Consider the following 16118-nt stretch of genomic DNA (forward strand, 5'->3'; position numbering starts at 1 on the left):
ACTAATAAACAGTTTATGAATAATACACATCACAAGTGTGTAAATATCATACCAAGATAGTGGTGGGATGTCCGCTCTCTGGCAAATGTTTTTCTGTAACCTGTGCATCTCCTGGGAATACATCTCCTGACTCCAGATCTTCATAATCACCAGGCCAGCCACTCCCATCCCTCTGTTCTGATTGGCTGATAACAATCTGTAAATCACAAATACACAATTAACCCAGGGCATACCCAACAATTTCTTAACAATCAAACAATTTTCACCCCAAAACTTTCCTTCAGACTAACATTGTTTAACTCAGCTGCTTGGCACAAATGCATCCAAAGATATCAAATTGTATGCTTGCCAATAGTCTACCAAAACAGATGAAAATTCTGGATTTAATCATGGGAATGGACAAGTTAAGCAATGTTACTCCCGAGGAAGATGAACATCCGTGTCAGACATTCTCATCTGAAAAAAGCTTTCACGTAATAAAGCCTCCCTATGTGAACTCCTGACAATTTGTGGGTTTAAAGGTGACGTAGGCCTGTGCACATTGCCTAATAGAGATAGAATTCTGAAATAGGTTTATGCAAGACTTGCCAATTTGTAACAGATTTCCTTTACTGCTCTTAATGCGCCAGTATCAGGCTCTGACCATCTTTGTTTATTTGCTCTTAATGCTCGGGAATCAGAGAACAGGATAAATCTTTGAGAAGTTTCCAAGTTTTTAATAGGTCTAGGGCTACAATGTGCCGTTAGGAATTTCCGTTACAAATTATCACCGAAGATCAAGTTTAGAATTGAATCATCCCAGCAGTGTTAAAATGCACAAGCAGGACTGAGAAACAAAGAAAACAAATACAGCATGTTAGGGGAGACATCTTAAGGGTATCTCAACTGATCCTCTCCTCCAGAAAGAATGTTTTTTATTGTTATCATTGACTTATTATTGATTATTACTATTATTGATTTGATATGTATACTCACAGAATTGACATAGAGGGACACTTGGCTGGGGTGGGAGGGGTATTTTGCGGTTTTGCAGCCTGACAGCTGAGTCTCCAGTATATAGTGGGTGGTGTTGAAGGTTGCTTTGCATTGAGAATCCTGGAGAGTAATATTGGCCTTACCAAACCCATTTGCCTGTAAGGAGATTAAGAAAACAGGATTTCAATGAAAACATTCTTAACCTGTGACAACATAACAAAAGAGGTGGACAACGGCAAGAACCCCACAATAAAATTGATATTTGGACCATGATAAGGCTATATTATCATTCTGTTTTCTGTTGTATGATATATTGTAATCATTTACTCACTCACTTTTTTCTTTTTATCTACTTTAAATGAACTTTTGTTCATTGTGCAATTTGGATTTTAGAAAAATTCATTAGTTAACCCATACTATCTTGCATTTTGCCAGACTTGTAATGACAGTGAATGATGGATCTTTTTAAAACAAAAATAGGTTGAGTGAGTATATCATAAATGTATACTGAATTAAAAAAGAGCATTTTTAATTTAAGATTTTCTCATACGTAGCACCTAAACTCTGGAAAAGCCTTCCTAATACTATTCGAGGGTCAGACACACTCTCCCAATTTAAATCTAGATTAAAGACACATCTTTTCAGCCAAGCTTTCACTTAATGCACAATTAATGAACAGCAGCTACGTTAATTATTCTCCTTCTGCCTTCTTCTCAGGATGCCCATCCCGAGGTAGGAAAAAAATTCCACCAGGTCCAGATGATCGACATATGCCCATCCCCACCTAGAGATTACGCCAGCAACAACTGCAGACTAACTGACCATGCCAGCTCCATCTAAGACAATTCCACCTCCACCCAAGAGAAATACGACGATCGGACCATCCCAGCACAGACCACTACATCACCAACCAAGAGCAAAGATGGACTATTTGTCACATTAATGCTAAAGTTACACTTGGTATTTAATGCTAAACTTACATCACAAACTTTTTCTCCATTAATCAATCATTGGAGTTTGGGTTCCTTGCCACAGCAGTGTAGTGTTGGCTTGCTCACCGGGAGACTGCATTTACTTATTTATTTATTAATTAGATATTATTTATTAGAATGATCTTGCTTGTTCTATAAACACCATGCACTGTGCTGTGTTTTACCTTTCTGTTTTTCCTGTTTGCCCCTGTAAAGCTGCTTTGGAACAATACACATTGTGAAAAGCGCTATATAAATAAACTTGTATTGAATTGAACTATATATACATAACATTATTTACAGCAGTGGCCTAAAATTCCACTTATTAACAAGATTTAAGAAAGATTCTGTTCAGTATGCGTGTTGTAGTTATAAGTGTAATATATAGCTCAGCTTTAAAATCTTGGCAAAAATTGTGTACCTGTACTTTGCTGCAAATTTTTTGATGCTTAACTCAAACCTGTAGTGTCATTACTGTACAAACATCACAACTCGACATCACTTTTGGTCACGACCTGTGACACAAAAATTGGGTATGCAGTATATGCGGTGCATAGGGGCACACCGCGCAAGGGAGGGCGCCATTTGGCCAAAATATTTTTTTTAATAAAATGTTATAAATAATAAGAAAATATAACGAAAAAGTCATTTTATAAAACGATTTAGTTTCTCTTTTGTCTAGCATTTTAAACAAGTTATGACATGAATATACATGCAAACAGCGCGGCACAGAGATTGCGTGAGGACAGTAAAATAGCGCAATGATTGATAGATGACAGAGACAAGAGCGCAAAAGAATGTTTGTTAATAAAAAAGAATAATTAGTGCGTTCAATGTAAGTGAGTTTGCCTTTTTTTTAACTATTATGATGTCTTTTCATAAAATGTGAACCACAAACTAAAAATGTTTTGAGGCAAGGGGAAAATTCAAAGATTTTTTTTTGTTTGTGTTATAATGCCTGTTATCCGTCTTATTTAGTTTTTCAATAAAAGTTTAATAATAAATGCACAGTAAGTTATGTTTAACATGAGGCTCTTTTATTGTTGTGTTTTTATTAAATATTAATAACCACAAACTAAGCATTCGTTTTAAAGGAGGCCTAAGCGGGAAAAAACAAAGCCTGTTTGTTTATTTGCATATACAATGCTTATTCTGATAATAATATATAATGTTAATAATACTATTTGTTTAAGGAAAGGGAATAATCCAAAAGTATATCTTTTAGATCAAAATGAGTTTATTTCCTCACCAGAACATCTCTAATGGGCTACAACTCAATTGTTATTTATATTTGGGAATTTGTTGTCACTGGTCACTCACTGTCACTTATTAGTCAGTTGTTTTGTTTCCTACCTGTAGAGTTTCCTTGTCAATGCTGACCACCATTCTGTTCTTCTCACACTGCACACTGAATCCTACACTTGGAGCCCCCTTCTGCTCTTCAAACCCCCCAGTCTGAGAGAGCTGATCTTCCAGAGATGGGGTCAGAGGGGGAAATGGAAGACTCCTCTCCATGGACGGCAGGAAAGAAAAGGGCAGCCCTGTCCTTGCCGGAAAATCCCGGTCGCTTGGCTTTGGAAGTGGGTTGACATTGCGTAGAATGGACAGTTCTGGTGGAAACATGCTGTCATCTACAATCCCTATATCTGGAAGTAACAGTGGTGAAGATTAAACATTAATCCCAAAGTACTGACAGCAACAGACAGTGGCACCATCCATATGATTTGCATAGTTTAACAAGTTTAAAGGGGTCATATGGCGTGAATACATGTATTTCTGTGTCTTTGGTGTGTTTTAAGTTGCCCAAAAATTAAAGACTGTCGGAACAAAAGATGCATTGTATCTAAAAGCAAATGCTCACCCAGACCTGCCAGAAAAGCTTTGTGTAACCACACCCCCAAAAATCTACATCATTCCGTGGTATGATTTGACTAAGAACGCCCAAATGTATACACAAGTTAGGTGGGCGTACCTGTCAGTAAAATTGCTTTGGAACCTGATGCGTTTCAGAGAGGCAGGGCAAAGAAGAGATACAAACATGCACGGTATGTGGAAAATACAGCATTGTTGAACCTTAAATCGTGTATACACATTGCAATACATCTAAAACAAATGATAATGTTTGTTTCAGCCATGTCATATGACTCCTTTAAATTTTATGACAAGCCACTTTTTTTGGTCACTGCTCTTGCCTTGCTCTCTGAGGCGCAGGTTGAAGTGGTTGGCGACTGGGGTGTTGGTGTAGGATGTGACTGGTATGAATCCTTTGTCCTCTGCCCATTGGATCAGAGCCTGAGGTCCTGCAGGCAGCTGCTGTTTCACTGTCTTTGACACCTGCATCAGCCTTTCTGTGTCTCCAGTCAAAGTGACACTGTCTGACGTCTGAGCAGAACAGATGGGGGATCAGGATGTCAAAGTCACACCAAAAAAGTCATGTAGGATAAACTGATTTTTATTCTTTTGGTTCTGAAATCCTATTTAAGATCCTATCTCCATCTGTAGGTGGTGATGAACTATGACCATGGACTATTTAGGTGCGATATGATTGGTCAAAAATGTACTATTTTGAATTTTAAAGTAGCTTCTGATTTCTATCTATTGTGAGGAGGAGTTGACCGCTCAGACTTGCTTCCCACAGATGCCTTAAAAGGCTAAAAAACGAGTTTAAGCCAATCTACCGACAGAAGCAGGTTTTCAATTTTACGAGTATTGGGATTGAATAACATGTGCATTCCTCAATGCTCTTGTACTGTAATGCTCCTTTACTGTTACTGATTCACTCATATCACTCTCATGAAGACATGCACTGCATATTTACAGTAAAAACACTTTTTAACTTGATGAGTCTAATGACTGTCAATGCCGAAGGACTGGAACATAATCTATTCTGCAATAATCAGAATGAAAAAATAAACAATTCAGTGTAACAAACTGTAAAGCATATTAATAGTTATCGAAGTCCCACATTTAGTAAAAAACAATTTTCATAGAAATGTTGGATGCTTTTTCTAGTCTTAAATGATCACGTACATTAGCTGTGGATAAAAGATTGAACATCGTTTAAAGTGTGATTCGAGCTACTTAAACAAAACTGTGATCCTGTTGTTGTTGAATATGTTATTGAATTAAATATTTAGGAAATTACATTACCTTTTAAAAGTACATTCGAACTGTGTTGTTATGCCTTTTTTACAACAGATAAAAAATATATCTGATATAGATGTCTGTTTAGCGGACGGAACTGCCTTATTTGTGGCTACATGTCTTATTGTTTTTATTAGATATTAAATCTTTCCTATTGTCTGTTGTACTGATTTTGTGTCTGATGTTTTATCTTTGCAATTAAACATCATAGAAGCATAGAAGCAGCACTGTATTTTAACATATGGCAATAAAGTACTGTATATTACAGTACTTTGGCTGAGAAACACATGCTTAAATTATCATATACACAACTTAAAACTCATGTGTCATATCCTAAAGACTGTTATAAAACGCCTAAACATTTAGGATTAAACACAGTTTCACTCCAAGTCTCCAGTCTCTTTCCAAGGTATGTACTATGTTCTGTACTATGTGAAAGTAATTGGCAGACATTCCCATGATTCATAGGTTGAACTACTAGCCTATGCTACAATAAAAACACTCCAAAGGCTAGAATAAAAACTTACTACACTTCTTCTGTTTTTACTCCAAATACCTACAGACTCACTCAGTTCATTGTTTGATTAGTAATTCTGCATTGTTTATTTGACAGGAAAACATAATTATATATACTGTAACATTTGACTGATTCATACACACCAGCATCAGTGGGCTGAGGATCAGGGGCCGGATTCACAAAACATTCTTAAGAAGAAAATTATTCTTAACTGCCATGTTTTCTCTTAAATTCTATTTTAAGAAAAAAGTTAGGAATGTTGTTTATTCACGAAAAAACTTCTAAAGACCCTCAAGATTGATCTTAGAAAAAAATTAAAATGAATCTAAATTCTTGGAAAAAAGCTGTCGTAAATATCATTTTAAAATTAAGACAGCCTCACGGTTATCTTAAATCTCAAAAGGTAAATGTTTAATGCGTGTATTTGGTTTCACATGTGACGTGTATTGTCTTGACCTTGAATCATAAATTTGACATTTACTTCTCATTAAGAAATATTTATTTTGAAATAATAATAACTAGCTCACTTTAGCTTTCATTATTATAGTGCTTGTTACATTATTCTGGGACAAAGTGACTTGAAGCGGAGAGGGTCACAAGTCTTACGTTGCAGTAGCATACAAAAGTTTTTAATTTTTTTATATTATTATAAGTATATTTTTTAACGCTTGCTAACATAGGCTATTAGCTAACATGCGATTGTAAATGCTGTTTAACACATCACATGCTAATATAAATAGACTACATAAGAATGCGATGTTCTTGTTACATACATTAAGTTTATTGTATAAATAAACATATACAGTTACCACACGAGCAAGCCAGTTAAATCCATTCCATTCCATTTTCTACCGCTTATCCGAACTACCTCGGGTCACGGGGAGCCTGTGCCTATCTCAGGAGGCATCGGGCATCAAGGCAGGATACACCCTGGATGGAGTGCCAACCCATCGTAGGGCACACACACTCACTCATTCACTCACGCACTCACTCACGCACTCACGCACTCACACCCTACGGACAATTTTTTCCAGAGATGCCAATCAACCTACCATGCATGTCTTTGGACCAGGGGAGGAAACCGGAGTAACCGGATGAAACCCCCGAGGCACGGGGAGAACATGCAAACTCCACACACACACACACACACACACACACAAGTCGGAAGCGGGAATCGAACCCCCAACCCTGGAGGTGTGAGGCGAATGTGCTAACCACTAAGCCACCGTGCCCCCCCCAGTTAAATCCTATTTATTAATTTTTTTCTGACTCTAAATATTTCAGTCTAAACGTACATTTTTGAGTCATTTTCATTTACATTCTTACGAACTTCGTATAATTTATCTCAAGAAAATTCTTATATTTTGTATTAAAACCATTTTTGTGAATCCGGCCCCAGTTGAATACTATACATATAGTTTATATAATGATTAATTTCATACCACTATGTCCAGTTTGCCGTTGACTCTGTGAGCTTTGATCACCCAGTTCACTGACTTCTCACATTTTAAAAGCAACACAACGTCACGGTGGAGGGGAGCGTCATCGTCTAATGGCCTTAGATCCACGATCACATCCACCTGGAATGCACTACTCAGAGAGAAAGAGAGAGATTATGGATTATGGAAAAAAAACTTTTTAACATGCTTTTTTCAGTCTGGCCAATTGATTAAAAAAGTGGACTGTTTCCCAGAAAAAGCAGGACACATTTGAAACAGACCTCAAAACACAATGCTGAGATACATTATGATGCGTGGATTTATTCAGACCTGTTTTTCATTTTTGAGTCACTATTAGGCAACAGTGAGTAATATCTGTGAGGGTGGGGGGGGATGCAGAGAGTTTTACCCAGCAAAGTTTCCAAAATCAACAATACCCTAGTTCCTGCCTCTTTCCAAATAAACTTTAAAGATGTAAAGGAAACACAATGGCAATCTACAATGACAAACATAAGGAGACATGCACGCACTTTTTCACTCAAACACAAATGCACGCACGCACCCACAAAAACTGCTCTGCACACATAAACACCATGGCATACTTAGCACACCCACCCAGTCCACAGAGAGGAATCCTATACAAAAACTGTATGCTGAGTAAGCTTGGGAACACAGTTAAACATATTCTGTAAATTAAATGGAGACCTTCACCCCAAAATGAAAATTCTATCATCATTTACTCAACGAGTTTTCCAAATCTGTATACATTTCTTTGTTCTTATGTACATGGAGAAAGATATTTGGAAGAATGCTTATAACCAGACAGATTTAGGCCCCCATTGAATCCCTTGAAAAAAAAATAGGTAGTCAAAAGTGACCCAGAATTGTTTGCTGTCTTACATTCTCCAAATATCTTCTTTTGTGTTTAACAGAGAAAAAAAATGATAAAGTAATTTTTCCTACTATGGGAGTCAACGGGGGGCTGTTTGGTTATAAGCATTCTTCCAAATATCTTTCTCGGTGTACATCAGAACAAATACATTTATACAGATTTGGAACAATTCAAAGGTGAGTAAATGATGACAGAATCTTCATTTTTTTTATGGTGAAGTATCCCTTTAATGTGGATATCTGAGCAGGATATGCTTTCAAGAATAGGCAAGAATGCTTTCGGTTTATACCAATCAAAATCACTTGAATGAATATTGTGTTTTGTAATCTAAATCAAATGTAAATACAACAACAGAACATATAAGGGTTAACCTTCCAGGAGGATGTGCTATAATGTTGAGCGACTGTATTTTTACTTACACTCTACAAGGGACTAAACAAGAGTGTAATCCTTAAGCCTTTCCTCACCTGCTGGAGTTTGGCGCCTGCAGCTCAATGATGTGGACCTCCTGATCATAATCGGGACCTGAAAGAACACACCCTGTAGATGGCTGGGGCTGGATGTAGCTGGCCAGGTAGTTCAATGACAGGAACTTGTTATCAATCTTACATGTCTCTGAGAAGACAGGATCTAAAGCAAATACCAGATAGATTGAGGTAGTTTACTTATAAATTGTACAAAGCTTTACAATGGCAATGCAAAGCAATGCAATACATAAACATTATAATAGAGTAAAGGAAAAACAAAGAACTGTTTATGTTCTCCTGTTTATACCTATAAGTGCATACTGCATTTATAAGTTTAGACTGATAAGCAATCATCATAAAGACATTTCATAAGTCTTAAGAACCATAAATCATCAAAAACTATTTCTAAAGAAAACGTCACCAAAACAGTTTTCTCTGCTCCTCCACAAAACAGATGATTGCTCTCTCTCCCCCAGAGAAAAATAAGACAGATGCTTCCTTATTTGGCCAATACACATTTCGCAAAGGATGCAAAGATGATGAGTATGAACTCATCATGACAGACTGCCATCTCTTTCAATTGGTTCATTAAGATCGAAGTGTGTCCGCTTTCATGCGGTGCTACAAAGGGATGATCCATAGTAGAAAGTCAGAACTCTTCTGTAAAGGTAAACACAGCCTTCTGAACTGCTGCCAAACCACTGACTCAAAAGGCACAGGGCCAAATGTTTTACGGGACTGTTTCACCTGCCAGCTGAGATTTGTAGGCACACTTCATAATGCAATCGTGACTTACACTTTAACACTGCAATTCTCTTACGAACTGAAAATGTTCACCAGAAGTTTAGCTGGGCAATCTGACAGCTGATAGATGATGCAGTCAGACATATTGTTTGTTTGGCTTTAGAACTCAGTGGGAGAAGCAAGACTAAGCACTTATTTTTAACCCAGCTGGTTTTGTCTTCTCTCTTTGAACAATTCCTGCGGTTCACTGCCTAAATGCACAATTTACAATGATTATGAAACGGTGGGTGTCTGAGACCAACAGGCGGTTATGAGTTACATTAATCTAAACAGTTACCTTTGAAAATATGTCAATTTCCCCCTTCAGTTCATGTCATCAGGCATATAGACTTTCTTCTAGAAGAATTGTGAAGTACTTCCTGGTACTGTTATGAATTTGGACCTTCTATTTTAAGCTCTGTTTTCATGCTTTTTCTACACCCGCTGCCTTTTCTGCCAAACTTTCCCTCCACACATTCCCTTCTCCTCTCGGTCTGCTTTCCTCCCTCATCCTTCTCTTTTTAAAGGGACCGTTGTGAAGGGCTTCAGGTCTGGCGAAGGGCCCGTACACACAAGCTGGCAGTCAGAACCCCTCGCCAGAGGCCCTTCCCGTATGTTAACTGGCTCTTTCCATCGATTCTCCATCTCTCTCGCAATGAAATCAACTGATTAAAATGGGAGACTTGAGTAAGGTCTGCCTCTGAAACAGCACAAACTGAATTGTTTTTAAGTGAAATAAAAGGCTGCACAGTGGAAATCGGAACAACCTTACTGAGCCCCACTTAGAGTTTGCTTTATTACCACTGTGTCTGATTACAAAACACAGTCATTGACCCCCATTAGGACTGAATTAGCCCTGATTGATGTTTTGGCGGTTCTGCTAAAGTAGCTTGTCCTGTGCTCTAAACATATATGGTTTCAGAAATAGTTTACAAAACATTGTTTGAGTCTGTGTGTGTTTAGAGGAACATACCTTCTCCAACTTTGATGTAGATGTCGTGAGCCATTTTGAGCTCACTAAAGGAAGTAACTGCCCTATAGCGTTGTTGGGCCCATGACAGCAGGTGCTCGTTGCGGTGAGGAAGAGTTTCTATCTTCACCTCACAGGACTGAGAGAAGTTCCCTGCCTCGAAGTGAACTTCAGAACCCTCTGCAACCTAAGTAAACAACAAAATACAATATATGTTGAAGAATTTTGGAATTTGCTTTTTGACTGCTTTGAATCAGTTCAAGATTTGTTTACCACATTACAGTTCAGACTAGCATAGTATTTTATTCAGTGATATTGTGTCTGCATAACAATCTGTCATCACTGTAGTCCTCATATACCTTTTGTAATATACACATAGTTATAATATTTTGTTAGAATGCCTATTTTTGACAGTTTTAGAGAAAAAGATCTCTCTATCGATAAAGACAGGCCTTTAAAACTCAAAGCTTTATCAGTCCATTAAATTTTATAGGAAGAAAGTCTGAGCGTATAAAATTTAGGTGCAAAATGACAGATTAAGAGAGGAAAAGAAAAGAGCATTGTAAAAATAGGGAGTATCATAACAGGCCGTTCCAAACTTAAACCCTTCTAGGGTTTGTGCGCCAAAACTCATCTTTAATACCCCGTCCTGATGTTTTTTCTTCAAATGTGTGCTCCATATTTTCACACATGGTCCTCTTACACAATAAGGTGTCTGCTTTCCAGTGTTTATATAATATACTGCTGTGCATCAGAGAATACAGACAGAAGGTTCCTAGAGCTGATGGTACGTCACATGATTATCCTTTATACATAATCTGGACAATACTTAACAGTATGTAGATACATATGACATGAGGGAAACATTGATTAAAAAAAATGTAACATTGACAAGTGGAATTCAGAAAGCACTGTTAAAGGTACTTATGAACGGATTTTGGTTGTGAGTTAACTGGATTTAAGAGGAATAGATGAATTTGTATGTTTTATACATCAATTATTTAAGATCTGCACCATGTTAAGTGTGCACAGAGGGAGAGAGACCGGCAGGTTGTACAGTGGTGTAGTAGTGGACAGAGAGAACAACATGTTCCGTAAACTTCACTACTTTCACAGGCTGAGGAGTCCTGACAGTATAAGCGCTGCCGTGTACTGCGAACAGCAAACCTTTCATCCAACATACTCTAAATATACATGTCATGTACTGTGAAATGCTATATTTACACAATGAGCTACAAAATTACAGCAATTACAGAGTGTTAAAGCAAGCTGTGATCTGTGACATTACAAGCTCAAAAAGATTAAATGCACAGAAGGGAGAGAAAAGACAATGTGAGTGTACGTTTTTTAAAAGTTTGTGAATGTGTGTGAGCTCCTCTAATTGAAGTGTTGCAATTTAACCCTCGAGAGCATTTCTTCCAGCATGTCATCTTCCTTGGCTGGGCCCCCCCAATCCACACCCCTTCGGCTCCATGTGGAACTAGGTCCACATGCTTCATTTCAGAGAGATAAACATTCACATATGCTGAAAAGCCCACAGTACAGCTCTACACAGCCAACCACATGGTCTAGACTGCCCAGACTCATTACATTTCCGTGCTTTTGAGTTTTTTGCCCATTCATTTCTTTCTCTCTCTTTCTCCCTAAGGTGCTCTCTGCACTCAGCCAACTCCATGCTGGCAAACCTAATTAAAGCATTATATTACGCCATCGATAGACCCCATATGAGCTGAACAAAAAGCCAGACATTCTGAACAACAGCCAGAGTCCTGTGTGTTATTTTGTAATGACCAACAGAATGGGTGGAGTGAGGGAAACAGAGCAATAGAGGGAGAGTAGCAGAGGTGTATGATAAAGAATTGTGATAAGGTGTTCTTGGCTCTGTCTCTGTGCATCGTACCATAATGAACATCTCCCTGACGACAGCTCCAGGCAAATGCCATATCCATGCCAGGAGTGATACATTTAAAAAAAAGGCATGCGAATGCTATGGAGACTGTTGAAGAATCAAGGTCTTGGTTGAAGGTTATTTTTAGGGTTCCTCTGTACTACAGACATTGTAGAAGTGTACAGATTTCCTTTTAAAGGGTTCAGGAGTGGAGAAGGGAAGAAAGGGGTTGGGGTTTCTAGTGGCAAGCACAATCGAGCACATAGAAGTTTATCGATTTAATTGCGGGAATAGGGCTGTAATTAGTCTCAACGAATTAGAAGGAAAGCCTTAAACTAAATTAACTCCAGGCTTTGGGAAGAGTTTCAAACCTCAAGAATTCCACAAGGGAATATGAAAGGAATAAACCCACTATGGAGTTCAGCCAGATCTTAAATCCCAGATCATATTCATCCATATCAAACACTTTGTCAGCATACATATGGACAGGCATGTCTAGCATACATATTGACAGGCATGTTAAAAAAATATGGCATGGAATGTGATGTGGTTGTAATTTCTAGTACAGTCAGCAAAAGACCAAGATCATCAATGCTTAAATAAATTAAAAAAAAACATTATGCCACTTCACAAAGTATCCTTCAGAAAAGGACAAAAAGTTACATGATTTCTTATAGGACAATATTATTTAGGGTGTTCAAAGAAGTCATGTAAAATGTTTTGTGGGTGTGTGTGTGCTTGAACACATTAACAATGAATACAATTATTCTGAAATTATTTCAGAAATTCACTTTATTTGATCATGCTGTATATTTCTCTTCTGAGCAGTACAAATCCTGCAATACTAATATTTTTTTAATATCTTGTGCTAAGGACAGCTTTATTATGTCTTGCTTAAACTTCAATAAGAAATGATTTAGAACCAAAAATAAAATTGCATGGGATTTTAATTTATTTTAATACTTTATAATTACATTTTCTAAGCATTACGTAATAGGAATGTGATGACTTTGATGTTAGCATCTTTAGCACTACTCCATACACACTAAATCTCTTTCTGCTTTTGTCCCCATCGGGAATCATATAATGATAGCATCTATTTTCCTGTTTACGTCTTATCTGTCAGTAAACAGGTCCAGACTGAAGCTTAGCCCAGGGTTAGCTCAGAGATATGAGCATCTCTCTCAGTTCTGCTCTCTTGAGCCTGACTCTGTCTGAGCCTGTGAAGTCACAGAAACACTAAACACACATATTCAGAGATGTACTGAGCTGTTACGTCCAAATATCACATCATCTATTTTTGCTGAGAAATAGAACACCTGACATCTGGCATTTTATCTTTCAGGGGGTTGAAAAAATATATTTACCAGAGTGTTTTGCGCTGGCATTCTTTTAAGTTTACCTTTCAGCATTTCATCACATCTGTGTCCTCCTCATGTCTCCAATTAACATCGGTCCTCCACCTAGCACCCTACATGTTTTCTCTAAGCGTATTTCACTGTATTTCCTGCACCTTCTGCCTATCAACATCTAAATATTACAACCATATATTCAGAAGGAAATTGAAATAGCTTGCCAAATGGTTTATATAAATTATAAACAATAATATCCAACTGCTCACTACACAACACCCTCTGCATGAGAAGGGACAAATGTCTCCAACAGATGATGAAGTGTTTAAAACAGACGTGAGAGTGAGGTGGTGCAATGTGAACTTCCAGGATGGTGAAAAAAAGTGCCACTACGTGCTGATTAGTTGTAAATAAACTTGTGGGTGATGTGTTCCGTTCACTTCAGAAAGCTATTCAAGCTTGTGGCAAAGTTCCACGCTTGTATTCCTGTAACCGGAGGGGGACTGCCATTGAACAAACAACACCATCTGTCTGCAAGTGCCACGGAAGAGCATTCCTGCAGATCGACCTCCATCTCAAAACCAATATTGGTCACGCAATGGTTTCAATTAAAAATCAAAGGGAGAGAGAACTTCTTTTTGCTAACCTCCCAGGGCAATAAAAATCAGGAAAACAGCCACTTGGCAAACAGAAAAAGAACAACACATTTACAACGGCCAAACTTTTAAAAATGCTGCTCCATCACATTACATCAGAGATGTTTTCCAGACCAAGCATATCAAAGAGTCCCCATTTTAAGAGGTTCCAAATGAACAGTACAGCTTAGACCAGTGTGTGTTTCACGCTTTTTTCAGACTGTTTTGAAGGACCAACATGAACATGGCTGACCAAGAAAATTTGGAAAAAAGAGTTAAAACAGATTGTGATGGCACCAAGCACAATGGGCCTCATTTATCAATCTGACGGAGAAACGAGCACAGATCCGTACGCAGTAATCATTTTACGACAGGGTTCATGTGTGATTCATCAAACATTCGTATGCCGCCAATCCAATCATACGAATGATCATGCCTTGATAAATGAGGCGATCGTATTTTACATATCACGCCCCTATAAATTCAGCCTCGCCCCTAGATTTTGCGACATGGAGAAACGTAATCCGGCACTTTTACGATTTAGATATGTAAACTTTAACCTTGACAAGCGAAATCAGAAGAAGTGAAAAACAGTTTATAAAGAGACCACTGGTGCGCGCAACAATTGTTTTTTAATACAAAAAGTCATTTAGGTGAAGAGAAAATGGTCTCTGGCAGAGAAGACAGATGCATGCTTCTAAATGGGATCTAATGCTGCTAATCTCACATTTCAGGCTGCTTAAATGAAGCACACAATGTTTTATGCTTGCTTAATTTTAATATGGGAAAGAGCCAGCGGTCTTTTGCCCTCACAAACCGGCCTGGAGCCTGCCAGACAAAGCCAGGCAATCTTGAGTTGTGACTAAGTGCCCCACCGAGGCAACATCGCACAAATTTTAATTTGAATATTAAATCATGCGTTTTGTCTTTTTATATTAGAATGCATCTTTGTCAAACAAAGAAACTATCATCTTGCAAACAGGTAAACTTACCAATTACATATAGATATATTGATTAGGCCTATTGTAGTTTTTTAAATGTCTGACTTTAATTGTGAATTCAATCGTCGTAAATTATTTTAGCAGTAGCTCAAACTTTCATTAAAGTTTTGTACACAATGGGTCAAATCATCACCTCGCTTGAGGCACAATTATTACTGTGGAAACAGTCAACATATTCGAAACTGAATAGCTAATACTTCCTTGAGACATAACATTTTCTTTATCAGTAAAATGTATGAGGCAGACATCAGCAAACGCTGTAATGAAAGATATTGGCCTGCCTCACTGTCTACTTTCTATAAGTTACTACCTTCTAAGGCACAATTTCATATGTGAAACCCTGTGAAATTTATTACTGACAGTATTTTGGACTGTCATCCATCAAAAAAGAAATACATTCTACCTTACAAAGACTGCCATATGCTGCCCAAAACAAAATAGGTATATGAAAAATGTTTGGACAGTCTGACGCATAAATTCTGTATTGTTGATTTAGCCAGTCTACAACATTTAGAAGGATAGTTCATCCAAGAAAGGAAAATTCTGTCACCATCTACACACCCCCAAGTTGTTACAAACCTGTATCAATTCCTTTGTTCTCCCAAACACAAAGGAATATATTTGGAAGATTGTTAGGAACCAAACAGATTTCATGCCCCATTGACTCCCGGCTCTCCTATTTTTGCCAAGTGGTTGATATCCTTAGGACAACATCATGTTGACCCTGGGACAACATTTAAATCAACCAATCAGATTTCAGAAGTAAATTTACAGTTCATTTTAAATTTAATCTTGCAACAAGGATAAGGTGCCTCTAGACCTTGTTTCTCACTCATCATTTCCCTCTGATTTTAGGGGTAAATTATGGTTAGGGTTAGAGATTGGTGTGGGTTTAGGTTAATATTTAAAAATGTTGTCCTTAGGTCAACAAAATATGTTGTCCTGAGGACATCAATCACTTGGCAAAATCAGGTCGAGCTTGACTCACATAGTATTCATTTTCCCTACACTCTTAAAAATAAAGGTGCTTAAAAGGTTCACAGCGATGCCATAGAAGAACCTTTTTTGATTCTACAAAGAACCA

General features: G+C 37.7%; 1 protein-coding gene across 1 annotated transcript in view; it reads right to left on the reverse strand.

Annotated features, from left to right (window-relative positions):
• Positions 1-16118, reverse strand: part of tgfbr3 (transforming growth factor, beta receptor III) — an 88648-nt gene that overhangs the window by 14679 nt on the left and 57851 nt on the right. Inside the window, exons 5-11 of the mRNA XM_056750771.1 lie at positions 10162-10345; positions 8406-8568; positions 7050-7197; positions 4139-4328; positions 3300-3592; positions 976-1131; positions 53-196 (exon numbers count right to left, since the gene is read on the reverse strand). Coding sequence (XP_056606749.1) covers positions 53-196; positions 976-1131; positions 3300-3592; positions 4139-4328; positions 7050-7197; positions 8406-8568; positions 10162-10345 — 1278 coding nt within the window. The remainder of the gene's footprint in view (positions 1-52; positions 197-975; positions 1132-3299; positions 3593-4138; positions 4329-7049; positions 7198-8405; positions 8569-10161; positions 10346-16118) is intronic.

The sequence above is a fragment of the Triplophysa dalaica genome, chromosome 6 (assembly GCF_015846415.1).
Source record: "Triplophysa dalaica isolate WHDGS20190420 chromosome 6, ASM1584641v1, whole genome shotgun sequence".
In the NCBI taxonomy this organism is placed as follows: domain Eukaryota; kingdom Metazoa; phylum Chordata; class Actinopteri; order Cypriniformes; family Nemacheilidae; genus Triplophysa; species Triplophysa dalaica.